The sequence below is a fragment of the Gasterosteus aculeatus genome, chromosome 8, assembly GCF_964276395.1.
Source record: "Gasterosteus aculeatus chromosome 8, fGasAcu3.hap1.1, whole genome shotgun sequence".
Classification (NCBI taxonomy): Eukaryota; Metazoa; Chordata; class Actinopteri; order Perciformes; family Gasterosteidae; genus Gasterosteus; species Gasterosteus aculeatus.
Window position 1 is genome coordinate 22,118,169 of NC_135695.1, and position 25,155 is coordinate 22,143,323.

Below are 25,155 nucleotides of genomic sequence, written 5' to 3' on the forward strand. Positions count from 1 at the left end.
GGCCTGACCCCGCCCTCCGTTGGCTGCTCGGCCAACGCCGGCTTGCAAAACGCGCTAACCCCCGCCGCGGCGCTTCCATGGTGACGGGCCGCGGGCCGCCGGCGCTCTTTTCAAACCCCGGTACCGCGAAAGCAAACATGTAAACCCAAACGCGTTGTTGACTCTCAAACATTAACGGAGGACAACGTGTAAACGCCCGACGGAGTCCCGCGCGAGGCATTGACCCCGGGAGAGACGTTTACGTCGGTTATGCAGAGCCGTTAGTCCCGCAAACTGTCCCTGCGATCACGGTACGTTGACGTTAGCTAGGTTAGCTAAGTTGTGCTAACGTTAGTTAGCTCTTTCGTTAAGTAACACAGCGTAGCACTATTAGCCCATTAGCCTATACGCTAGCTACATTATGCCATAACCTTACCTAATAATAAACCGTAATAGTAAGCTGCTGGTTAGCATGAGCTAGTTAGTAGTTAGCTAGATAAGTTAGTTTCATACTTCTTGGCTTGGTTTTAAATATTGCTCCACATACTGCTTCACAGTAGTATTAGTGAAGCGCTTATTGTGTTAATAATGTGTTAAAACAAGCGGCTGCTGGTCGCTCGCTGAGCGCCGCCAACATGAACAACAACGCCGAGAGGAAGTTCGTGAGTCTGCGGAAGCGTCTGGACCAGCTGGGCTACCGACACCCGCTGGGCATCGAGTCACTGCCGCTGGTGGAGAAGCTCTTCAGGTGAGACCTTCACCTGGCTGCACCTGCTGCCACACTTTAACCTCACGGGACATTGTGAGGTTAAAGTTGCTCTTCTGCCTCCATCGGAGGAATAAAGTCGGTAAAACACACAACTCATGGATCAAGAGGCGCCAGTGACTCTGTGTTCTGTCAGGGTTTTTTTAATGGAGACTGGTGTCTTGGAAGAAAACATAGATAAGTTAAAGAGTAACGATCTCTTACCGATGCTGAGATGTTCCTCCGACGTGTTTTCCTGCTGTTACAGTGACCTGATCCACACGACGGAAAGCCTGCGCAACACCAAGCTGTCGGCGGGCAAAACCGAGGAAGAAACCCGAACCTTCGACGCCCTTCTGGAGCCGTACAGGGCGGAGAACGCCCGAGTGGTCCGGGAGAACAACCAGCTGCACCTGGAACTTCTCAAGCTGAAGGAGGAGAAGGATCGAGTCGGCAGAGGTAAGCCTGCGATGAGCGGTCCGTCGGCCTCCCTCCGTGTATCCTGTCAGGTTCCCTCACATCCTCGACCCACACCGAGCTGGTCTGATGACCCCACGCGATCTCGTCTTGTTTAAGAGCTGAAGACCCACATCAGGAAACTGGGCCACGAGACGTCTGACCTGAAGTTTTTAAATAACCAGTACGTGCACAAAGTTCGCTGCTTGGAGAAGGACAGCAAGGCGAAAGCTGAGCGCATCCAACAGCTGCAGGAGAAGAACATGCAAGCCGTGGTGCAGACGCCAGGTAAAGTCTGACCGCAGCTCCATGACAACAATATTTATAGAATGGCTTTTCCCTCCCAACAGAAAATGTTTCAAAGGGCTTTCAAATAACATGTCATTGCTGCTGTGTAATTGCTTTCTTATGTATTATCGCCATTGGGTTCTCGTTCCACATGATTTAGGTGGAGGCTCCCTACGCCGTGCAATTATCTATCTGTGTTATGTTGGTTTATTATTTTGTAATTGTGCAAATAAAAAAAGATTGTAAAGAGAAACCAAAGCGAACTGAAGGACGGACCCTCTCTCGCTCTCAGGTGGGAAGAAGCGCAGCATCCCGTTCAGACGGCAAAGGATGCAGATCGATGAGCTCACACCTCGCTCCTCCACATCGGCCTATCCCGCCTCGCAGCCCGATGACCCGTACATAGCCGACCTGCTGCACATGGCCGATGGGAGGTCTGTTTGCTTTAATGTGGCGGGCGAGCTGTGTTGTTATTATTGTGTTATTGGGACAGCCGGTCGCCACCCGGGTGACATGTGAGATGTTGGTATTTGCATGACTCTTATTGTTCGTGTGCAGGATCCAGGAGCTGCAGGATGACATCATAGAGGTCAAACTAGACCTGGAAAACGCTCAAGAGTTTATAAAACACTTAAACACGCAGGTGAGGCATGAGTTGAAAGTGGAAACATTTAACACGTGACATGTTAAATGTTGTTTGTATGTTATTATTTCTGACCTCTTTTAGGTGGAGGAGCGGGACAAAGAGATTGAGCGCATGAGCCGCGCTCTTCGTGGAGGACGGCCTCACGATGTCATTTCCCTCGAGGCCCAGAACATCAGCAACGAGAAGATGATTGCGCATCTCAACCTTCAGGCAAGCGGCCCCCCCCCCCCCACGGCGTGTGGACGTGTGTTTCTGCGATTCGAGCTGCTCGGTGGACTCGGTTCCTCTGGAGAAAAGGGGCCCTGTGGTGGTCTGGAGCCCGCTGACCCCCTGCTGCTGCTGCTTTGCGTTCTGCAGATCGAATACCTGCAGGAGACCAACAGGACTCTGGATCAGAAGGTCGACGCGCTGCAGCAGAAAAAGGAGGACGCCTCCACCGAAGTGGCCAATCTGTCCTTGAAGAACCTGGAGCTGTGCGAGGAGCTGACGCACGTGGACGACTTGGCCCAGCGGCTGGAGACGGACAAGGAGCACGTGCTGGAGGCCGCCGACGTGGAGCTGCAAGAAAGCAAAGTAGGAACGCATATTCCTTCTGCCTTTACCGTACAAACAAACACTACCTTGTTATCTACACACACTGTCAGTACAAGTGAATAAACAAAAACAAACCTCAACAGAAAGCGATTCAAAGGCAACAGAGAACCATCGAGGACCTGGAGGAAATCATCTCAACACTGAGACGGGTGTGTAGGGGGAAACCTTCTTAGTTCCTCTGCTCATTCTCCAGTGAACGGTGGTGTTGCACAAGCTGAAAACATAATCTGCTGTTGACGGTGGAATCCAGGAGCAGTCCGAAGGCGACTTCGAAAAAGACCGTCTCAGAGATGAGCTGCTGGACCTCAGAGAGCAGAAGGAGAAGATGGAGGGACTGGTGAACTTCCTGGAGGAGGAGAAACTGCGGCTGAAGGACAAAATTGAGAACATGATGGCAGCTGGTGAGTAATTATTAACATCGTGACATTAGCATAGAGGCCTGGACCGACTCAAACCTTCTATTGAAGATTTTGAATTAAGGCAAAAAAAGGAAATGGACAGAGCGTAACCCTGAATTAAAAAACGGGGATTCATTGGATTATTTGTCTTTTATCTGCCGCTGTGCAGAATACATGAACACGAAACACGCTGCAGCATTGTGAATGGAGCGCATTGGGCTGTGTCTCTGACCCCCCCCAGACAAAGACCTGGTCCTGGAGCTGGAGTCCATGCGGGCCAAGCACGGCGTTTGTGGAAGGGAGCGCTCCCCGTCACGTCTTGATGCCTTCGTCAAGAGCCTGGAGGAGGAGAGGGACCGCTACCGGCAGGAGGCCGAGCGCTACAGGAGAGCCCGAGGGGCCGGGGGGCCGGACTCGAGCCCCAGTCGGAGCCCGGTGAGGGGCCGGAGTCCTCGGCCCAAAGCGGTACGACACCGGGACGCGTAGTTGAAACGTGCCGTCGGGTTGGATCCTCTCAAAGGAGATTCTAAGTGGTCAATGCCGTCCGCTCTCAGGGCGGCGGCGCAGAGACGGAGCTGCTCCGCTTGGTGAAGGAACGCAACGAGCTGAAGGCGGCTCTGCTGGACTTTGAGGAGCACATGGAGGACATCCAGAACAAGGTGAAGGGCCTCAGCTCCGAGAGAGACCGCTTCAAAGCCCTCTGGAGACGGGTGAGCCGCAGGACCGGGACCCCCGCCGGCTGGGAAGCCTCTCAGCTCCTTCTGAGGACCCAGTGTGTCTCGTTCTCTGTCCCTTCAGGCTCAAGAGGACCTGCAGCGGGCCGGTGGAGCGGACGGGTCAGCTGACCTGCTGACGCTGCAGCAGGAGGTGAAGCGAGCGGAGAGCAGAATCCAGCAGATCACCACAGAAGCAGAGAGAGGAAGGGTGAGTTCTGCGCGGCTGAAAGCATCATGGACTCTCCTCTCAGTGAGCAGGTAGCGGCAGGACGCAGAGATTAGCTGCTTCTTGCTTGAACACCTTTGCTATTAGACATGTTTCAGTATCTTCTGATATGTTAAATGAACCATCAGTTTAAGACATTAGTAGTTCGGAGCTTTGATAGCCGATTCCTGATGAACCAATTTTAATGTCAGACTGATCTAACGGCGCCTTGACCAACACTTATAACTGTACATATGCAATAACAGTAGTGACAACATGTGCAGATGAATTGGTTGTGAAAGCAGTGATCAGATGCTCAGGGACCACGTAAACCGGTTGGTGTGGCTGGAATGTGTTGCAGGAGGAGAGGAGGGACCTGGAGGACGCCGTGAAGAGCGTGAGCCTTTAACGAACGCGTCATAATGATAATCAGGTCTTTGTGTTAACGTTGCGCATGTGGTCACAACGGCGGCTGTCTCTTCTGTTTCCTCTGTCCTCCGGGGGGGGAAGCTGGAGCGGGAGAGACTGGAGCTGAGGTCCCAGGTGTGTCGGCTGAAGGAGAACAGGGAGGCTGCCGAGGAGGAGCTGAGGCTTCGCTCTGCCGCTGTGGTCCAGAACGCAGAGGAGGTTTCCCATCAGAGGGCCGAGACCAACGCGCTGAGGTTTGTGTTGGAGGCGAAACGTCGTGAGCATTTGTTGAAGGAGCGAGCGAGTGAACACACAGGCTGGAATCCATCATCATCATCATCATCATCATCGTCATCGCCTGCTGCATACCAGACGTTAGAGAACGAAGCTTTGGAGCTGCTCACCACTAGAAGATCTTTATGGATCCAAACAGAGGAGCAACAGTGTGACCTCAGATCTTAGAAAGTCAATAATGTGATTGTGTGTGTGTGTGTGTGTAGGCTGCTGCAGGAGCAGATGGAGCAGTCGCTGTCTGACACTCAGCGCCGGCTCTCTGTGAAGGCCAACGAGCTGCTTGCTGCACGTCAGCACATCCGGCAGCTGGAGGAGGCGACGCGTAAGTGTGCTGTCGGTCGGCCCACTCGCAGTTCTTTTTGCTTCGGGGCCGTTGGATGGATTTCCGTTGGGTCTCACAGGGGAGCTGAGTCAGCAGGGCTCCGAGCACAAAGAGGACGTGGCTGCTCTCCAGAGGTCTGTGTCCGCTCTGGACAGAGAGAAGGACGCTTTGCAGGACGAGGTGGATGAGAAGACGGAGAGACTGGTGGCTCTCCAGGAGGAGCTCTCTAAAAAGGTAGCGACCGCCGACCGGCCTCACCCAGATGGTTAAAGGTCATTTGTCCTCTGGCGTGTCTACGATGTCTCCTCCTCACGGGGCCGCGGCTCCTCTCTGTGCAGACGAACATTCTCAAGTTAATGTGACGCTTCATAACTTGTCGTCAAATCAAGTCAGTATTGTCACATAAGTTAAAGACTTTTCACTACAGGGAAACAAAAGGTGGACATGTTATGAAAATGAACCCAAACGCTGGAAATGTCTCGTCCTTTAGTGGAATAATGACTAAGAACCCCTTCAGTCACATGTGGAACACTGAGAATTGGGTTGAGATTAAAGACTAGAAGACATCTCCTAACGAGGCGTAACGCCGCTGTGTCCACACAGGAGCAGACCCTCAGAGACGCGAGGCTCGCCGTCACACACATGGACGCCTCCCTAGCGTGAGTACCATGCTCGTAAAGCCGCGACCCTCTGCCCCACCGGGGCCCGGCGGTAACGCTGTGACCCCTCAGCCAGCTGCAGGAGGCGCTGCTCGGCCGCGAGAGGGAGATCGCCAGCATGAGGAGGCAGCTGGACGCGGGTCACGAGGAGCTGGCCGGACTCCGGCGAGACAAAGACATCACCGTGAGAGAGAACCGCCGGCTGCAAGACGACCTGGCTACCATGACCAGAGAGAACCAAGTAGGTGCCACGCGGGGGAATAGAGGGCGAACTCTGCTGCTCGTATACCAAGAGAAGCCGCTCGTTCCTCCTCACTGAGAGCAAAACACTCGACTAGATCTCCACTCTCTGCTGTCCTGCTCCTAAACGGTGGAAGGAGGTCTCTGAAGACGTCAGGACATCTCCTGTGGATAAAAGCGTCAGCTACATGACATGTCATGTGATGGGAGGAGTGAACCTCCTGCTGTGTTTGTGCAGGCCGTGCACGTGGAGATGGAGGAGGCGCTGCACGAGAAGGATGAGCTGAAGATGAGGGTCCACTCTTACATTTCTGAAGTGTCCCGAATAGAGAAGCTGATGAACACGAAGGCGAGAAGAACGGTCTCCTACACAGCAGATATGTCGTCCTTTGCACCTCCCCCTCCCTGTATTGATGGCTTGGTGCCCCCACAGGAGCAGGAGAACAGAGACCTGCTGGAGCGATTCAGGATGGCCCACTCGGAGGTGGAGGAGCAGGAGCACAAGCTGCAGCAGGCCGAAGGCTTCAACAGCTCCATCCGCCTGGAGCTGCAGTCCTCGGACGCGGAGCGCCGGCACCTGCGCGACACCGTCAGCTCCCAGGGGAGGGAAATCCAACAGGTGAGACCCGGGGGGGGGTCAGAAAACACGGCGCCTGTTTTAATGACATTCTAACACCCCGCCCCCCCCCAGCACACGCAGGCCCTGCAGGCCTACGAGGCCCAGGTGTCGGCGCTGGTGCGCGGGATGTCCCGGCTGGAGGAGGAGCTGCGAGGAGCTCGGGAGGAGAAGGCGGAGCTCCTCTCCGACCTGGCATCCGTCAGGGAGCTGTGCGTCAAGCTGGACGCCGACAAGGAGCTCGCCGTACGTCAGCTCACCTCCAGGAGCATGGACCTGGAGAGGGTGAGACCACTTGAAGCTGGTCCTGCACCAGTCTGTGTAGTCCTGATCCTCTATGTGAACCAGGACTGTGAGACCCTGCTGCTTTCTAAAGGGACCCTGGTGGGAGGAGGCACTACCACTTTGGTCCACGGGGGGCGCCAGAGTCTCCACTAAATGAAAGTTCCTCACAGCGCCCCCTCCTGGAGGTTTTTTACCTGCTTTCTGTAACATCGTCGTCGCGGTCTCTAGGTCACAGGAGAACTGGAGGACGTTCGGTCGGAGGCGGAGCTTATTAAAAAGCAGATGACCAGCGAGAGGCTGACCGTCCGCAACCTGGAGACCCTCCTCTCGTCCAATCGGCACAAGGAGTTCCAAACCCACCTGACGGCCAGCGAGAAGGAGTCCGAGCTGAAGGTCCTCCGTGACCGGCTGACTCTCGCCGACAGCAAAACGTAAACGGAGCCGACGTGGAGACTCACGCCGCCAGACTCCCACGTCTGTCTCGTGAAGCTGACCACCGTGTGTGTGTGTGTGTGGACGGTCTCAGGGTGGAGCTTTCCAGGGAGGCGTCCCAGCTGCGCGCCAGCGTGTCCCAGCTGCAGACGGAGATGGACGTCCTGAGGAGACAGCTGACCAGCGAGCGCTTTGAGCGGTGAGCCGACCACGTGACCAGGACCCAGCTGGTTGCGTGATGGATTTCATGTACTTGCAACAATGTATTTATTGATGATTCTGGTGCAGCGAGCGCGCCGTGCAGGAGATGCGTCGACAGGCCGTTTCCTTCTCGTCGTCCCACGACGCTTCTCACACTTCCCCCGAGCGCTCGATCCTGCGGACCCCGGCCCGCTCCGCCGACCGGCCCGCCGACAGGTGAGGCTTCGGGCTCGGCAAACCGAGGTTATCCTGATAAACTGCTTTTTATATAAATACTTGTGCCTTATTTCATCAAAAAGCCTTTAAAGTTTTAAACATCTATTTCCTGCCTCGTTTCAGAAGCGTGAGCTTCAAGGATTAAAAACACAGACGGACCTGGAATCATGCAGGTGTTTAATGGCAACATTTGTACTGTTTCTGTCCGACTCCCTGGATTCAAAGGCTCCAACGTCTGAACAAATACTGAACTGCGTGTTAAGCTTCATGTTTTAAATGTTTAAATTATTAAATTATTTTTGTAATAAAGCGATACAGAAATTGAACTTGTGTTTTATTACAACGTAAAAACAGTTTGAGGAAAAAGGAGAGAACCACAGTTTACCTCACTGAGCTGTAACAGGAAAACGTAGAAAAGGAAACGTTTGCTTTGTTTGTTCTTTGTCTGCAGCGGATTTCAAGCTTTAGTGGTTTGTTGCGGTTTTTCTTTAAAAAAATGTTCAGGAAACATCTGGAGTAGAAATGTGTAACAGCTATAAACACTTAGCGGTATAAAACCGTTTTTAAAAAAGGTTCTCCACATAAAAGCCTCCGCGGCCCCTCAGTGGCGGCAGTGGGCGGCCCCCCCGCGGCCCCTCAGTGGGCGGCCCCTCAGTGGCGGCAGTGGGCGGCCGTGGCGTTGGGCAGCGCGTAGGCGAACAGGGAGAAGTCCAGGATGTACTTGGGCAGCAGCTCCCTCAGCAGCCTCTGCGGGAGGCCGCACAGGAAGTAGTGCAGCGTCTCCGCGGTGACCGGCTTGTACCACGCCTGGCGCTCCGGGAAGCGGACGGCGGGCGGCGCCCCGACGCGCCGCAGCACCAGCTCGGCGTCGGCCTCCAGCCGCTCGTAGGAGCCGATGAAGTCGTAGCGCACGGCGCACGGCTGGCACAGGTTGTACATCGGCATCCAGTGCTCGTTCATGCGCTCGGCGTCCTCGTCCAGCAGGTAGCGGACGAACTCGGCGAAGGTGACGTCGTCGCCCCTCGCCGCCGCCGCGTCCTTGGCGGGAGGCTTCCTGTATCGCCTGGCGATCTCCACGCCGTACTTCCTCTGGTAGGACTCGATCTCCCCGAACTTGTTGCGGTAGGCGGAGAGCAGGCGCTCCATGGGCTCGCGCACGAACATGAACTTGAAGTAGTGCTGGAGGCGGTGGCGGATCTCCTCGGGCTTCAGCGAGTGCAGGAAGAGGAGGTCGCTGCGGTGGTCCATCTTGACGCTGACGTCCACGCTCTCCAGGGCGCCGCTCAGCACCTTGAGGACCCGCTTCCAGTTGGAGCAGGCCACCTTGGGGACGTAGCAGTACAGGAAGCGGTGGCGGTCGTTGACCAGGACGTGCTGCAGCAGCGTCCTCCTCTGCAGGGCGCTCAGGGACCACACGTCCTGCGGCATGCTCTTCTGGCCGCACACGCTCCTGATGGTGCGGTTGCGGATCTCCTGGAGGACCTGAACATAACATGTACACGTCAGTTCAGTGTTACTCGTCTGGTGAAAACATCTGTAGGACATGAGGTCCGTTTTTCACAGGTGAAACAGGAAGACGAACCAGGTGCATGATGGGAATGGAGCCGTCTGTAGGCCTCCTAAGAACTTTTCTTCACGGCGCTTTTGTGGACTAAAACGTTCGTACCTGCGAATCCACGTCGTCGGCGGCGGCGGGCGCGAGCCTCCCGGTCCGCCGCGCGTCGTCCGGCCGCCTCCCGGCGCCGAGCGGCGGGGGCGTCTCCACGCCGCTCAGCAGCCCCTTCTCGATCATCAGCAGCAGGCCGCCGGACGCCACGATCACCAGGAACGTGAGGACCGACGGGAGCACCGCGGAGCCGCCGCGGCGGGCCGCGCCGGGCGCCGCCGGGCCTCCGCTCCGCCTCGCGCCGGGGTCGTGCCGCCGGGGCGGCATCGTTCGCTGCCGTTCGGTGGGTGAGTCGCTGAAAGCGGACTAACCGTTGGTGACGTAGCACGTAGCGAACTGCCGAGGAGACGTCACGTACGACGGCGTCGATCGAGCCGTTTCCGGATGAGCTTCATAATAAAAGCTTTTTTTTCTCCAATCTTATGAATATAAATAGACACATAAAATATTCGAGCGTTAACGTGTCTACAACCTCTGACGTGTTTTAAAAGGATTAGCTTCATCTTGTCCACACTAAAGACGATTTAAGTATATAGAATACACGTTTTTAAAGAGAAGAGAGCCTCGTTCACTTCCGGGGCTGGAGACTGTCAGAATAAAACCACTTCCACTTTTAAAACGGATTCAAACTAACGTAAATGTTTGTATTAAATGTACGTTATGTACGTCTACTAATCCATATTAAAGTTGATCTTCTATTTGAGGAAGCTAATGCCAAATTAAGTAGATAGAGTACATTTTCAGTGAGGTTTTTTGAAAAATAAGTCAAATCCTCCATGTGAAACTATAGTGATTAATATGTAGTGCGTTCAGGAAAGGTTTTAGTTTGGCTGATTGTATATATTTGTTATATATATTAGCATATATTTAACATATTTGCAGAATGTGTTTTTAGGATCATTTGTCCTTTGATCCTGTAGTACCGCAATGCCAGCTGGGAAGTGTAGTTCATCTGGGGCCTTCTGCATGTTCATCCCCTTGAGGCATATTTGAGGAGACTGAGATTCCTCGGAGGACACTTTAGGTGTGGTACGTTGTAAAAGTTGCACACAGCAGTGAAAGACCATTTTAGACCCGCTGTGTTCTTATATTTCCCGTCAGAGACACACCACCTGGCTCCGGGTGGAGGAGCAGCAGCATCACGACTCATCCACCCTGTTCATCTCTTGCTCCACACAAAGGCCCACTGGACCTCTCGCCAGCCGAGGACGTACGGTGAACACTGAGGAAATATAGTTGGAGTGAACAAATACTCAAGTCCTAAAGAAGTAATCAGATCTACGACACATTTAGGACTTATTGTCCTTTGCTAGATTCTGATATTAATCATTTGCACACTTCCTGGAAGTTGGTTTGAAAATGTTCTAAATCCTGGCACGTGTTTAAAAGAGTCCAAAGGGCGTTAGTATGTTTTAATGCCGGTAATAAAGAGCTAATGTTTAAGAACATCAACCTGAGTTTTAGAGATTATCACACCTGTGTTGATCTTTGGAACACGTTGTGCGCTCAGATCTGCAGCGACTGTATTTTATTCATGATAACATTTCATTAGAAAACTTGTCTTTCGCAACTAACAATTATCTATTTATTCTTAGTTAATCTGCAGATATGTTCTGATTAATTAAGATGATTAATTGCTGCGTCTATAAAAATGTCAGAAAAGACCGATCACATTATTCAGGGAAACACGATGTAGAAGATGATTCTGTCCAAAAGCCAAATATGAATCCGAGAAATTCCATCCTTCCTTTATCTTCTCTTCCCTTGGACGGGTGGAAAGGATGGAGATTCTTCTTCTCCACCTTCCCCATTGACCTTCTCAGTGGACCTGCATGAGTTCTGGTGGACCGGTCCAGAGTCGACATGCAGATGATGAAGCCCCTGAATGTGTGATGGTCGTGTATTTACACATGAGGTCAAATAGAATCATGATAGAAGGAGACCTTTGTGAAGAGAACTCGTGGCTCAAGGAGGAGAAGGAGGAGAAGCAGGAGGAGAAGGAGGAGAAGGAGGAGGACCCAGATGATCCGAAAACAATATGAAAAATCCCGATACTGTCCTCCTCCTCCTCCTCCTCCTCCTCCTCCTCCTCCTCGGGGCTCGTTCTTCATCCTCCTCTTGAATGACCAGCACGGCGCTGACGGGCGGGAACGCGCTCGCGTCGTGACGCGCCGAGGGGAGCTCGTGCGTTCTGCGCCGCTCGCAGCCGCACCCTCCTCCCGTCTCCACCCCCCCCCCCCCGCCCCCACCCGTCTCCACCCACCCCAGTCTAGCGCGCGTGCAGCTGTGCTGGGACTGGCTGTGCGCGTGTGCGTGCGTGCGTGCGTGCGTGCGTGCGTGCGTACGTACGTACGTCCGGGCTTCTCCCCTGTCGTGCACTCGCATCAGCACCACCAGCACCATCAGCAGCAGCATCAGCCACACAAAGGGGGTCTGCGCGCGCCGGGAGGAGGACTCGCGGAAAGGTGCTGCTTCTTATTTCTGCTTTTATTGTTGTTCTTCATTTCTCACGACGACCTTGTCTCCGTCCATCGTCCCTCATTGACCCGCTCGATCCCTGCAGATGTGCGTGTGTGTGCGTGTGCGTGCGCGCGCGCTGTAAATGGGCTGACAGTTCCACTTTGATCCGACTTGAAATGCGCAAAACCTCGATGTCAACAGGCCGGATTCACTCTGCAGATTAATACGTGAAATAAGGCGCATCGATTGTGCGCGCGAGTGAATCTGTTTGGATGTTTGCGCGAGAAGCGGAGGCCACATTCTTTGTTCTCTTTCCTCGCGCCCCCCCCCCCCCCCCAATTAACAGCTGCGCTCCGCGCGCGCCATCGGCGGCCGCGTATCGATCCACGACGGCGTGAATCCTTCACGGTCTCCCGCACGGCGCGCGAGTCAGCGTGAGGAGCGCGCGCGGGCCGCGTGCTGCAGGCCGCAGGTGCGGCACAAAGCAGAAGCGGTTCATATCAATCCGAGCTTCTTCATTTGAATGAATTGTCCTAAATGAGTGCCGCGCGCCTCGGTGGGCTCGTGCAGGAGGCGCGCAGGGGGCTGCTGGAGGAATCCACAGCGTTTCACTGATCGTTACGATCGATCAGCTGTCCATGTTTGGTGACGTCATTTGCATCTCATATCAGCTGCTGAGTTTAACACTGACAGCTTCCCTTTAATGGGACCAATTTTACGCCCTTTGACCTCACATAAAAACTCAATGTGGATTTGATTTGAACCCAGACACACCTTTTGTCTGCCGCTCTTTTATTTATTTTAAAATAAATACAGTTACTTATTTCATTTAAACATAAATAAAATAAAAAAGAAATCAGCATGTTATATAACAGCCATTACAATTTATACAGTGTCTATTATTTAAATATTTCAACCGTATCAGAGGGGTTTTCCTCAAGGTATTTGACGAATAACATTGGATGGCGTAACACACATTTCTGCTCAACACATTTTCATTTGTTAAAACAAAACAAAAACCAGGTTGGTTTCAGCGATCTGAGGCATTTAGGTGACCTGTGGAAAGTCAGCGTTTTCATCCACAATAACAATGTATAGTGCACGTAGTCATGGTGATGTCACTCATTGTCACTCATTGGTTTATATAATGACTCTTGGATTACGCCATGTTGTCTCGTTTTTTGCAACCACGGTCTTTGGTGTTGACCTGTCAATCAGCGTGTAGCCCCGCCCTAAAGCGTCCCCTGCTTTATGGCCTGTTTGACTCTAAATGGACCATCAGTCACTAAATGAACAGCATGCTGTATTGAAGAAGATTGGAAACTAGAGACTGAGACCATAAACTCATGTTTACAATGTTTACTGAGGGAATAAATCCAGAGAGAAGTAGAGTCATTTCCTCATAGACGTCTATGGGAGCAGAGGAGTCGCCCCCTGCTGGTCACTACAGAGAAGTAGAGTCATTTCCTCATAGACGTCTATGGGAGCAGAGGAGTCGCCCCCTGCTGGTCACTACAGAGAAGTAGAGTCATTTCCTCATAGACGTCTATGGGAGCAGAGGAGTCGCCCCCTGCTGGTCACTACAGAGAAGTAGAGTCATTTCCTCATAGACGTCTATGGGAGCAGAGGAGTTGCCCCCTGCTGGTCACTACACAGAATGCAGCTTTAACACATGAAGCTTTGACTTCATCAGAACTGATGGGAGTTGGCTATTTTAATCTACACAGAAACATTTGGGATTTAAGAAGGCACATTAAATGACCCGTGAGCAGAGATTATTATTATTTATTTCTTATAACGTATTACTTTTACGTTGTGCTCACTGACGTTGTTACATGTTACATCTGATAACTTTGAGAAGAGGGAGTAAAGAGGTGACCTTTCTAAGTGCTCTCGTTGGTATCTTGGAAGCTTTTAGTGTCTCACAGGTGATGTCAGTGAGTCCTTGAAGGTTCAGGGTTTAAGGCCTCGGAGGGGGGGGGGGGTCTTCAGAGACCAGGGGGGGAAATGCCGACTCACGCTCTGCGACCGCTCCCTGTGTACCACCACAAAATGAATAAGCAGACACGTGCTAACTCCGTTAGCGTTAGCCGCACAACGGGCGCCTTTGTGTCGGAGACGATGAATGCCACTCTGTTCTCTGGTGGGCCGCTAACAAAGTGTCACTTTGTGCCTCCTCGGTACAGACACAGGAGACCCCCCCCCCAGACTGTACATGTGCTCCTCTCAAACAGCCAACGGCAACGTTTCTCATCCCCGAAGTCTGTCGCTGCCTTGCGGAGCATCAAGTCCAATTTTCATTGGTACGAGAATAATCAAGGGGTGTTTACGTGGTCACACACACACACACACACACACACACACACACACACACACACACACACACTCTCTCGCCGAGCCTGACACCTGACTCCAGGTGATGCCCTAGATCCACAGCGGCAGCAGGCAGGTGGAACGGCCTCACGCTCGCAGGGAGCCTCGCACACGCAGAAGAAGCCTCGCGCACAAGCCGGCCGAAAGGGGGGTAGGTGACGTAGTTTAGCCCAGAGAACTGTAGTTTTGGTGTGAAGCGCACATGCGGGTGGAGGAAAACCGCGTCGGGTATTTTGCCACGCAGCCGTCGGCCGATGTGGAAAACGAAGCGCCGGTCATGTGACCCGTGCTGCGTGCCGCTCTGAAATCCTTTGTGGATGTCTAGAGAGCGGACAAGCAGCGGAGACCAGGGCCCTCCATGATTCATGAAGGTGGTGTTTATAGCTGCACCGATGACTGCAGGTTTTCTACCTCTTAGGAGTTTTTTTTGCGGTGCGGCGGCTTGAGGAATGTTTACGTCGAGTAGTCGGATAGTAAATGCTTTTGGTGCAAAGTGAAATACCTCAAGAGGAGGGCGGGGGGGCATATTGTTAAATATGTGACATACACAGGTGAGAAAAGTGATGCGTCGTGTGTTAAAGCTGCATTCTGTCTCCTGACCAGCAGGGGGCGACTCCTCTGCTCACATAGACGTCTATGAGGAAATGACTCTACTTCTCTGTAGTGACCAGCAGGGGGCGACTCCTCTGCTCACATAGACGTCTATGAGGAAATGACTCTACTTCTGTCTCCTGGCCCGCAGGGGGCGACTCCTCTGCTCCCATAGACGTCTATGAGGAAATGACTCTACTTCTCTGTAGTGACCAGCAGGGGGCGACTCCTCTGCTCCCATAGACGTCTATGAGGAAATGACTCTACTTCTCTGTAGTGACCAGCAGGGGGCGACTCCTCTGCTCCCATAGACGTCTATGAGGAAATGACTCTACTTCTCTGTAGTGACCAGCAGGGGGCGACTCCTCTGCTCCCATAGACGTCTATGAGGAAATGACTCTACTTCTCTGTAGTGACCAGCAGGGGGCGACTCCTCTGCTCCCATAGACGTCTATGAGGAAATGACTCTACTTCTCTGTAGTGACCAGCAGGGGGCGACTCCTCTGCTCCCATAGACGTCTATGAGGAAATGACTCTACTTCTCTGTAGTGACCAGCAGGGGGCGACTCCTCTGCTCCCATAGACGTCTATGAGGAAATGACTCTACTTCTCTGTAGTGACCAGCAGGGGGCGACTCCTCTGCTCCCATAGACGTCTATGAGGAAATGACTCTACTTCTGTCTCCTGGCCCGCAGGGGGCGACTCCTCTGCTCCCATAGACGTCTATGAGGAAATGACTCTACTTCTCTGTAGTGACCAGCAGGGGGCGACTCCTCTGCTCCCATAGACGTCTATGAGGAAATGACTCTACTTCTCTGTAGTGACCAGCAGGGGGCGACTCCTCTGCTCCCATAGACGTCTATGAGGAAATGACTCTACTTCTCTGTAGTGACCAGCAGGGGGCGACTCCTCTGCTCCCATAGACGTCTATGAGGAAATGACTCTACTTCTCTGTAGTGACCAGCAGGGGGCGACTCCTCTGCTCCCATAGACGTCTATGAGGAAATGACTCTACTTCTCTGTAGTGACCAGCAGGGGGCGACTCCTCTGCTCCCATAGACGTCTATGAGGAAATGACTCTACTTCTCTGTAGGGACCAGCAGGGGGCGACTCCTCTGCTCCCATAGACGTCTATGAGGAAATGACTCTACTTCTCTCTTGATTTATTCCCTCAGTAAACATTGTAAACATGAGTTTATGGTCTCAGTCTCTAGTTTCAAGTCTTCTTCAACACAACATGATGTTTATTTAGTGAATTATTGTCCATTTAGAGTCAAACAGACCATAAAGCAGAGGATGCATTAGGGCGGGGCTACACGCTGATTGACAGGAATGTGACATAAAGATGCTAAATAATGTAGATGTCTAATTTTACTACATCAAACTGCTGCTTTACTGCAAACCGTCCGACCGCGAATTTAAGTGCAAATATTTATATAATATAAAGAAATGTAATTAAGCTCAATACATATATACGTTTATATCAATACTCTACTGGTTTCTGGTGGCTATTATCTATTGCAACATTATTGTGAGTTCTTTTGACTGTGACAAGAAACACACATTGTAACTTTTCATGTTTGCTTCAATGCTAATTGGTCTTTTGTCTTAAATAACTGAATCAATCGTGTCCGAGTAAGAATTTTGAAAAAAAAAATTGTATTGTTTTTGTATTTTACTAATTATAATGTTCTGTAGAAACAGAAACTCAGAGAAAAAAGTATTCAAAAAAGGTAACTAAAGAGTAATAAAAGATAAGACCAAAGAATAAGGTTCTCTGGATAGGAATGAGGGGATTAGTCGTCCACTGTGTCACAACTTGCTTCACACTCACAGTTCTGGCATCGATCACCGTTACTCACCACACAGGATGTTTATTCCCCATATTTGTAATATCTCGCTGCTGCTTCCTTTGTTGAAACAAAACGCATCGAGAGAAACAAGCGTCAACAAGTACAGTCGAGTCGCTTTGTGGTGGACGAGGACTGTTTGCCTCTGTGCTGCTTCCACATGTTACCATGGAAACCAGAGGCTGTTCAAGCTGCGGAGGAGAGAAATCGAGACCTTAGTCTGTCTGTGGAGGTGTAGATTAATATACGTGACCGCGTAGAGACCTGTCAATCATTGTGTAGCCCCGCCCTACACCATCCCCTGCTTTATGGTCTGTTTGATGGTCTGCATGAGTTCATGGTCTGAGACCATGAACTCATGTTTACAATGTTTACTGAAGGAATAAATCAAGAGAGAAGTAGAGTCATTTCCTCATAGACGTCTATGGGAGCAGAGGAGTCGCCCCCTGCTGGTCACTACAGAGAAGTAGAGTCATTTCCTCATAGACGTCTATGGGAGCAGAGGAGTCGCCCCCTGCTGGTCACTACAGAGAAGTAGAGTCATTTCCTCATAGACGTCTATGGGAGCAGAGGAGTCGCCCCCTGCTGGTCACTACAGAGAAGTAGAGTCATTTCCTCATAGACGTCTATGGGAGCAGAGGAGTCGCCCCCTGCTGGTCACTACAGAGAAGTAGAGTCATTTCCTCATAGACGTCTATGGGAGCAGAGGAGTCGCCCCCTGCTGGTCACTGCACAGAATGCAGCTTTAAGACATGAAGCGTTGACTTTGCCCCCCACCTCTGCTTGTCTGGGTAAAGAAGTCCTTGTGCAAAACAAAAAAAACAGGGGGGGTCGATGTTCCCTGAGGTTTTACTGCAGTTTTGTGCAGCTGAAATCCAGTACGGCTCCTTCTCTCTCTCTTCTTATCGACCACACATGGCGCTCGGTGGTTCAGGTCTGTGGTTTGTGGGTTTTCTTCTGGTTATTTCTGCTGTCTCATAGTGAGACAGCGTGTTCCCCTCGGGCACTTTCAGCCCTCCACACTAAAAGCTGGCGAGCTGAATACACTATCAGTTTATCTGGAGAAGAGGCCAAAGGTCACCAGATGATGAACCGTGTTTATGACCGTTACGAGCGTCGGGACGGAGAGCCAGAGGTTTACCTCCATTACACATTCCAGCGGTTGTCCACATGTTTAATAGCGGTGCGTCTGGTCCGTTACGGTTTTAAACACGGACTCATCTCTGCTTATTGTGTAAGTCGCTCGCAGCAGGTCACCAGTCAACAAGTCAACACGACTGACAGAGTTCTGTGGAACCTTCACAACCAGCAAACACAAGTGTTTTTGTTTTATTTGCTTTTTAGCAAAAAAAAAGACAGTCAAACGAGACATGGCGTCCGACCGCGGCTCCGCTCTGTAGATTCGGCGCCCCGGGAGGTGCAGCAGCATCCGTCCTTCTTCTCGCTGCGCCCAGGTGTGCGGTGACCATGGCGACGGACGCCACGAACACCAAGCACGACCAGCTGTTAGAAGTGACCCCAGCCAAGGGCCCAGGTAAAGCGGAAGGCGGCCTCTTAAAGAGACACTGTCCCTTTAAGAGCAGCATGGCGTGCTGTGATTCTCACTTCTTCTCCTCCTCTTCGCTAGAAGTGTCAACTAACGAAACGAAGCGGCTTCCTGTTTTACGCTCATTACGCCGAGGCGGCGGTTGCCCGTAGCAACCCGGTCCCCCTCGTCCCCCCTGCGTCTCCGGTGGTTTTACATGTTTGAAAAACCGGGAATGAGGTGGAACGTCGAGCTGCTGCGTAGTTTTTAGTTTTATTTTGGGTTTGTTCGTAGTCAGAAGCAGAGGTTCTGCCAGCTGCTCTTCACCAGATGGAGCGAGCCCCTCCCCCCGGCCCCCCCGGCCCCCCCTGACCAGACCAGCCGCTTCGCTGAGTCGTCGGTGCTGCGGGGGAAATAAAAAAGTGCCCTTTCTGGTTTCACGCATGAGGGAGTGAGCGCAACGGCAGCAGTGCATTGTGGGCTTTGTACCAGAGCAGAACGGCCTCGGGGGCGTTCGGTGTCACATCACAACATCACTGCCTCTGTTTTAACGTCACGGACCTCCACAGGACCAATGATTACTAACAGTAATGTTGATGAATTGAAGTAATGTAATAAACTCCCCGCAACGTTTCCCAAGATGCACCTGGTGCAACACGCAAAGTGACATCCCACACCGGTTGCTACTTATAGCTCCAACAGCGATACCCACGGGGGGGTCGAGTAACCATGTAACCTCAGACAAGGGACCTCAAGTACACACACACACATAGACACACGTACACAAGTACACACGGACAGAAGCGGACGCTCTGAGCCAAGAGGTTTGTGTGGTTTTGTGTGTCTGCAGTGACCTCGTGTCAGCGCGCTTGAGGAAGCTTTGGACTTTATGACGTCATGAAAGATGAGGCTCAAATAGAAAGCGATCAGCTAAAAGTCGCTTCCTGATTCCTTCATCTGTTGTGTCATAACGCGTTTTATTGGGTAGGATCTCAAAGACACACAACAGTCCTCTTTGTGTTGCTCTTTCCTGTCTCTTGCTTTTCATTCATTTTGTGTTGTTGCTTTGGGACTTTTTGGAATCATATTGCGTCTCTTGAGTCTCTTTGTGGTCCTCTTGAGTCTCTTTGTGGTCCTCTTGAGTCTCTTTGTGGTCCTCTTGAGTCTCTTTGTGGTCCTCTTGAGTCTCTTTGTGGTCCTCTTGAGTCTCTTTGTGGTCCTCTTGAGTCTCTTTGTGGTCCTCTTGAGTCTCTTCCTCCTCTTACACGTCTCTGATTCTTTTACGATCTTATCGTCTTGGCTTTTGGCCTTGAATGAGATAAAACTGAGTCACTCTGTAATAATCACTCGGACTCCTTCAGTTTTGCACGCCAGCCTCGTGTGGATTTGTTATCTGTTGAAAGACTGCAGGTCGAGTGTCACATGACGTCATGGCGTTGTTGTGAATCCTCTAAAGCCTTTTTAAATAGGAATGAGTATAAAGTGCAGGTGTTCTTCTCACTCCGTCTGCCATTAGGCTTGTTGTTTCCTGCTGACTAAACTGATTGCGCTTTACTAGCGACGTCCCCGAGGCCCCGCCCGCTATCTCGCACGAGGGCCCCTCGTAAAGATCCACGAGGCGATAGCAGCGCCGCCCCGCTCACACGTTCTGCTTCCTGCCGGCAGAGCGGAGGCGACCGGGCCGCTTCCAGCCCCTCAGACGGCTCTTTGGGCGGAGGAAGAAGACGGAGGCTGAGGGGCGGCTAGATGGAACGCCGCTGAAAGCCAGTTTCTCCACCGGCGAGGTTTGCAATGGAGTCGTATTCGCCGACGAGGAGTCCTCTCAACATCTGAGGTAATTAACCGCCCGGGATGATTAACTCCAGAGTGTCATTTCTGTCACGTCGTCACGATAAAAGCCGTGCGCGTTGATCATGACGTGGATGACCGTAATCGCTCAGCGGCCCCTCAGACGTCGGCCGGGTTTCCAAGAAGCCCTTCAGTGTCTGAAAGTGATTTACGGACGTAGACTGTGGTCCGCTCCGCAGGGGGGCCAATCCCGTCGGTTCTCGAGCCCTCTCCCACGACAGCATCTTCACCCCGGAGGCGGAGCCCGGTCCGGATCTCGCCATGTCCCAGGAAAACGTCTCAGATAAAGTGAGGAACCTGCAGGTGAGCCTCGTGGGGGGGTTTGGCGAGGCGATGTCCGTCCTGCCCGTTCTGCTAACGCGCCGCCTTCTCTGTTCAAACAGCGGCAGATAGCTGAAGGTATCAAGTTCGGTCAGAGGCCTCCTTCTCTGAGGAGAAGTGAGGGAGATGAGGGAAGCTCCGATGAAGAAGAAGTTCCCCAGAGTCCCTTGAAGGTCTCGGCCCAGATGGAAGCCGAACCCGCAGAGCTAAAGGTAACAACACATTACCCTAAACGCATTGATCATGTTTGAGATTCATGTAGTTTACTTCCTACTTTGTCCATTTGCTTCTGCAGATTTCTCGCTCCCATGTTGACGTTTATGTTCTGCAGGTGAAGATGTTGCATATAAGTATCTTGTGAAAACGGACGTACTTCTCTTCATAACCAGCAGGTCCATCAAGCCGGACCACCCAGCACGCCGGTAAAGTCCCCGAGGTCCAGGCGTGTCCTCCCTCCCACTGGCACCATTGAGTCCATCAACCTGGACGCCGTCCCGCAGGCGGCCCCCCGCCTGGACAACACCGCCGCCAGGCACAAGCTGTCCGTCAAACCCAAGAACCAGAGGTTGTCCCGGAAACACCTGCGCTTCACACAGGTGAGCCGCCTCAGCGAGTTTCTGTAGATTTAATACACATTGATCCAACTTCATGTCTCCTCCTTTCCAGGACGTCCAGGAGGGTTCGATTCCCGGCGTGGTGCGAGAGGAACCCGAGGACCAGCGCTCCCCAGAGATGCTCCACGAGGAGGAGAGGAGGGAGCTGGAGGAAGAGGAGCGGAGGAAGAGAGCAGCAGAGGAGCTGAGGCTCGAGGAGGAGAGGTGTCGTAAACAGAGGGAGGAGGCCGAGAGGAGGATGCGGGAAGAGGAGGAGGAGAGGAGGATGCGGGAGGAGGAGGAGGAGAGGAGGATGCGGGAGGAGGAGGAGAGGAGGATGCGGGAGGAGGAGGAGGAGGAACAGAGGAGACAGCTGGAAGAGCAGAAGAGGAAACAACGAGAGGAGGAAGACGAGGCGAGGAGGCAGCGGCAGCTTGAGGTTGAGAGGAAGAAGAAGCTACGAGAGGAGGAGGAGGACAGGAAGAGAGAGGAGCAAGCGGAGAAGCGGAGGTTGCAGGAGATTGAAACAGCGGCGGCAGAGGAGAGGATGAGGAAGGAGCAGGAGGAGCAGCGCTGGAGGGAGATGGAGGAGCGACAGAGGCCTTTCTCCTTCAAGGTCTCCTCCGGGGAGAAACAGATTCTGTTCCAGAAGGTCCACCTGACGCCCGTCACGCCGGCGTCTGCCCCACCAAGCAGAACCCTGTCCGAGCAGCTAGACAGCGGCAAGGCCTCGTCCTCCTGCGACGGACCGGAGTCCCCCAACCTGCCGACGTCCCCGTACGTCCCCCACACTGCCATCCTGGTGACGGGCGCCCAGCTCTGCGGCACGGCGGTCAACCTGGACCAGATCCGAGACTCGGCCTGCATGTCCCTGCTGGGCCTGGGCGACGACAGGAAGGCGCAGGGGACGCCGCCGAGCAAGACCTCGCCGGACCGCAAGTCCGGCAAAACCAAGTCGCTCAATGAGTCCTCGCTCTCCACGGACCAGTCCGTCCTCGCCGAATGGGCCAGCATCCGGTCCAAGATATTCAAGGGGGTGGAGGAGGGGAAGTACGACGAGTACCCGGAACCGAGCAAGAACCAGCCCGGCGGGGAAGACCCGGCGGCGTCCCCCCACACGAACCTCAGGAAGACCATGTCTGCCAGCGCCAAGTTCTCCATCACCCCTGCAAAGAAGAAGTTCGGAGATTCGAACAGGAACTCCGAGGTCTTCGGTGCCGACGAGAAGGAGGCGAGTCGGGAAGCTGATCCGTCAGACAGCCCCGCCGGCGCCTCGCCGGGTCCGACCAGCAAACCCCGGAGCACGACGAGCAAAAGCGTGCGCATCGCGGAGCGAGGCTCCGACGGGTGCATGTTCGCCAAAGACCTGCCCTCCTTCCTGGTCCCGAGCCCCGGAGCCAACCCGGAGGCGGAGCCATCGGAGGCTGAAGCGGGCGGAGAGGAGGCCGGGTTCCAAGGCCGGGACGGCGAGGACATGCCTTCGCCGTTCGGCATCAAGCTGAGGAGGACCAACTTCTCTCTGCGCTTCCACAGCGAGCAGTCGGCGGAGAAAAGGAAGAAGCGATACAGCGCCGGGGACAGCTTCGACGGCGTCCCCTCGCCGCTCACCCCCATCGAGCCGGACTCCGACGCCTCCTCCGTCTTTTCCGACAAATCCACCAGTCCCACGTCGCCTCAGAAAGACGCCGCGGGGGGAAAGCAACCGCACGCGTCCGCCTCCCACGCGCCCCCCCGGGCCAAACTGGGTAAATCAACGTGCGAGGCCGGGAAGGTGCTCTCCAAGCCACCCGTCTACCGGAGGCCGACCGCGTCGCCGAGGGCCTGCGGAGCGGCCCCCACGCCACCGCCCTCGCCGCTGCCCAAAGCGGCACAGGAGGCCACGGGCCAGAGGACGGGCGGGAGCGAGGAACCGTCGGCGGTCGCCCAGTTGCACCGAGGTCAAGTTCGAGGGGAGGAGGAGCCGAAGGAGAAGAGATCCTTCTTCCCCTCCATCAACATCCCCTGGAGAGAGAAGACGGACCAGAAGACGGAGCTCAAGAAAGGTCAGTGGGGGGAGGGGAACCTCGCCGGCGAAAGATGGCACGTTGTTTCCATGACAACTGTGTCCTAATGACCAGTCTGTGACTGACTCCTTTGCTTGGTGTTACGATCCACATGTCCACAGACCCCGTTCACTACGGAGGACTAAAAACACTAGAACATGAAGTTATTCTTTTATTGTGTTAATTAGTGAGACAAGACTAATCCGTCAAAATGTCCCGCAGATAAACCCTCGCTGCAGAGCAGGCACTCGCTGGACGGCTCCAAGGCGCAGGAGAAGGAGGCCGGGCCCTTGTGGATCACGCTGGCTCTGCAGAAGCAGAAGGGCTTCAGGGAGCAGCAGCAGAACCGGGAGGACCGGCGGAGCCACCGGGAGAACAAAGCGCCCGAGAAGCAGACCCGAGAGAGGGACAGCGTACGTCCTCGCCGCGCACGCACGTCCTCGCGTCACACCCTCGCTCCCTCTCACGCCGTCGTCTCCTCCTCCTGCAGGTGGCGCCGCCGAGCCCCACGGAGAGCAAAGGGAGCAGCGCCCCGCCCCCTAAACCGCCGACGCCAGAGGAGCCGCGGCGGCCCGACAGCCTGCTGGGCCGCTTTGAGCGGCGAGAACACCTGAAGAAGGCCAACACTCTGCCGAGCTCCGTCACCGGTGAGCAGTTACACCACCCGTGTCTAAATGCCACCAAGGATTCCACTAGTTTCTAACCAGACAAGATGAACAATTTATTTACTATATAAAAGTTAATATATTGAATGATTATATATATATACATATATTATATTATATATATATATTATATATACACATTATATATATGTGTATATATTATACATATATTATATATATACACATTATATATATATATATGTGTATATATTATACATATATTATATATATATATATACACATATATATATATTATATACATTATATATTGTATATATTATATATAATATATGTATATAATATATATTTTATATATTATAACATATTATATATATATATATATATATTTATAATATGAGCTGAAACATTTTGTTGAGAGAAAGGTTGTAATGTGAGAATAGGATACTGTTTCTATTTTTCTTAGGTGAATAATTTATTTTTATAACTTTTACATAGTTTTTACAACATTTTACATAGATTTGTTTTGGGTGGACTAAACGAGACGTCACCTCTTAGTTTTTTTAATTTTTTTTCTTTTGTTTTGAAGTTATGAAAGTGACCCTGTTCTTGATGTGTTGTGTCAGTTGAGATCGCCGACTCCACGCCGTCGCCCCCCGCCGTGACCAAGCGCTTCCCCTCCGGCGACCCGCAGCAGGTCTCCACGGAGCCGGCCTGGCTGGCGCTCGCCAAGCGGAAGGCCAAAGCCTGGAGCGACTGTCCTCAGATCATCAAATGACACCCGAGACCCCCCCAGCAGACTGAGGCACCCCCCCCCCCCCAACACACACACCCACACACACAGACACAAAAAAGCAAAGAAAACTCACCAACTCACCATGAAACCCCCCCTGACTGAAACAGGTAACGCCCTCCATCATCACCCTCATCTTCCTCCTCGTGGACACACACACACACACACACACACGCACTTGTTGTGCGCACGCACATCCTGTATACAGACACACAACGTATGAAATGTCCCACACGGGGTCGCGTAGGAATCGTGTGACGTGATCGATCATCTGATTGGTGTTTTAAGGGCTACAAGCAACAACAAGCTTTTGTTCTTTAGTGACGCCGTGGACTCTTCTACATGTGGACTCACAAAACCACCACAAAGAGACTCAAATTAACTATGAAGGGAACTAAAGGGGGGGTCATAATATACGTGTCTATGTCAGTTGTCCGTACAAATGTAGATTTTTTAAACTAATTTCTCTAAACTAAGCCGAACAATGTGATTTGCCATTTTTGTCTAAATAAGTCTGTGTGGGGGGGGCGGGACTTCCTGTGATGGCGGACACAACTGTAACAAACGACGTCCTGTGAACGCACCACCCTGCTTCAGTATGAAGGAAGAAGAAGAACATTTCCCCGCCTCCCTCCCCCCTCCCTCCCCCCCTCCCCCTCGTGTGTAACAGAACAACGTTTGGCATCATTCGCACTTTCTTTGGTTGTTTGGGACACAAAATGTTCTGAAAATGTAAATTAAATTCTGATGTCTGAACCCGACGACTCGTC

At 52.7% G+C, this 25,155-nt stretch overlaps 3 protein-coding genes and 1 long non-coding RNA gene across 13 annotated transcripts in view; 2 read left to right on the forward strand and 2 right to left on the reverse strand.

The window, feature by feature from the left end:
* The window catches only part of LOC144411508 (uncharacterized), a 116,175-nt gene extending 103,042 nt beyond the window's left edge, over window positions 1–13,133 (reverse strand). The window contains exon 1 of the long non-coding RNA XR_013468694.1: window positions 13,083–13,133. This is a non-coding gene — a long non-coding RNA (uncharacterized LOC144411508). The remainder of the gene's footprint in view (window positions 1–13,082) is intronic.
* cep135 (centrosomal protein 135) lies at window positions 52–8,026 on the forward strand. Of its 3 annotated transcripts, none has more exons than XM_078108825.1 (26): window positions 52–290; window positions 583–727; window positions 993–1,183; window positions 1,301–1,468; window positions 1,761–1,902; window positions 2,027–2,111; window positions 2,196–2,324; window positions 2,472–2,687; window positions 2,792–2,857; window positions 2,959–3,109; window positions 3,348–3,571; window positions 3,661–3,816; window positions 3,905–4,030; window positions 4,389–4,424; window positions 4,538–4,689; window positions 4,936–5,051; window positions 5,131–5,285; window positions 5,655–5,710; window positions 5,783–5,951; window positions 6,189–6,299; window positions 6,384–6,569; window positions 6,642–6,851; window positions 7,080–7,282; window positions 7,378–7,482; window positions 7,572–7,727; window positions 7,824–8,026. In XM_078108825.1, the coding sequence occupies exons 2-25, from the start codon at window positions 615–617 to the stop codon at window positions 7,702–7,704; spliced, it is 3,399 nt and encodes a 1,132-aa protein (XP_077964951.1). In that variant the 5' UTR covers window positions 52–290; window positions 583–614; the 3' UTR covers window positions 7,705–7,727; window positions 7,824–8,026. The 3 variants fall into 3 exon arrangements, with proteins under 3 accessions (XP_077964951.1, XP_040040694.2, XP_077964952.1); XM_040184760.2 differs by having other exon boundaries at window positions 7,572–7,700; XM_078108826.1 differs by lacking the exon at window positions 4,389–4,424 and having other exon boundaries at window positions 7,572–7,700.
* chst14 (carbohydrate (N-acetylgalactosamine 4-0) sulfotransferase 14) lies at window positions 8,022–10,570 on the reverse strand. The gene is made up of 2 exons (XM_078108845.1): window positions 9,367–10,570; window positions 8,022–9,182 (listed from the first exon to the last, which is right to left on the reverse strand). The coding sequence occupies exons 1-2, from the start codon at window positions 9,631–9,633 to the stop codon at window positions 8,352–8,354; spliced, it is 1,098 nt and encodes a 365-aa protein (XP_077964971.1). The 5' UTR covers window positions 9,634–10,570; the 3' UTR covers window positions 8,022–8,351.
* Window positions 10,474–25,146, forward strand: cracd (capping protein inhibiting regulator of actin dynamics). 8 transcript variants are annotated; one of them, XM_078108838.1, is made up of 9 exons: window positions 10,474–10,576; window positions 19,831–19,999; window positions 20,193–20,316; window positions 20,397–20,546; window positions 20,724–20,930; window positions 21,001–22,969; window positions 23,192–23,382; window positions 23,460–23,616; window positions 24,219–25,146. In XM_078108838.1, the coding sequence occupies exons 3-9, from the start codon at window positions 20,275–20,277 to the stop codon at window positions 24,368–24,370; spliced, it is 2,868 nt and encodes a 955-aa protein (XP_077964964.1). In that variant the 5' UTR covers window positions 10,474–10,576; window positions 19,831–19,999; window positions 20,193–20,274; the 3' UTR covers window positions 24,371–25,146. The 8 variants fall into 8 exon arrangements, with proteins under 8 accessions (XP_077964964.1, XP_077964966.1, XP_040040700.2 ...); XM_078108840.1 differs by having other exon boundaries at window positions 20,193–20,301; XM_040184766.2 differs by lacking the exon at window positions 10,474–10,576 and adding an exon at window positions 11,506–11,831.
* Window positions 25,147–25,155: the final 9 nt, after the last annotated feature.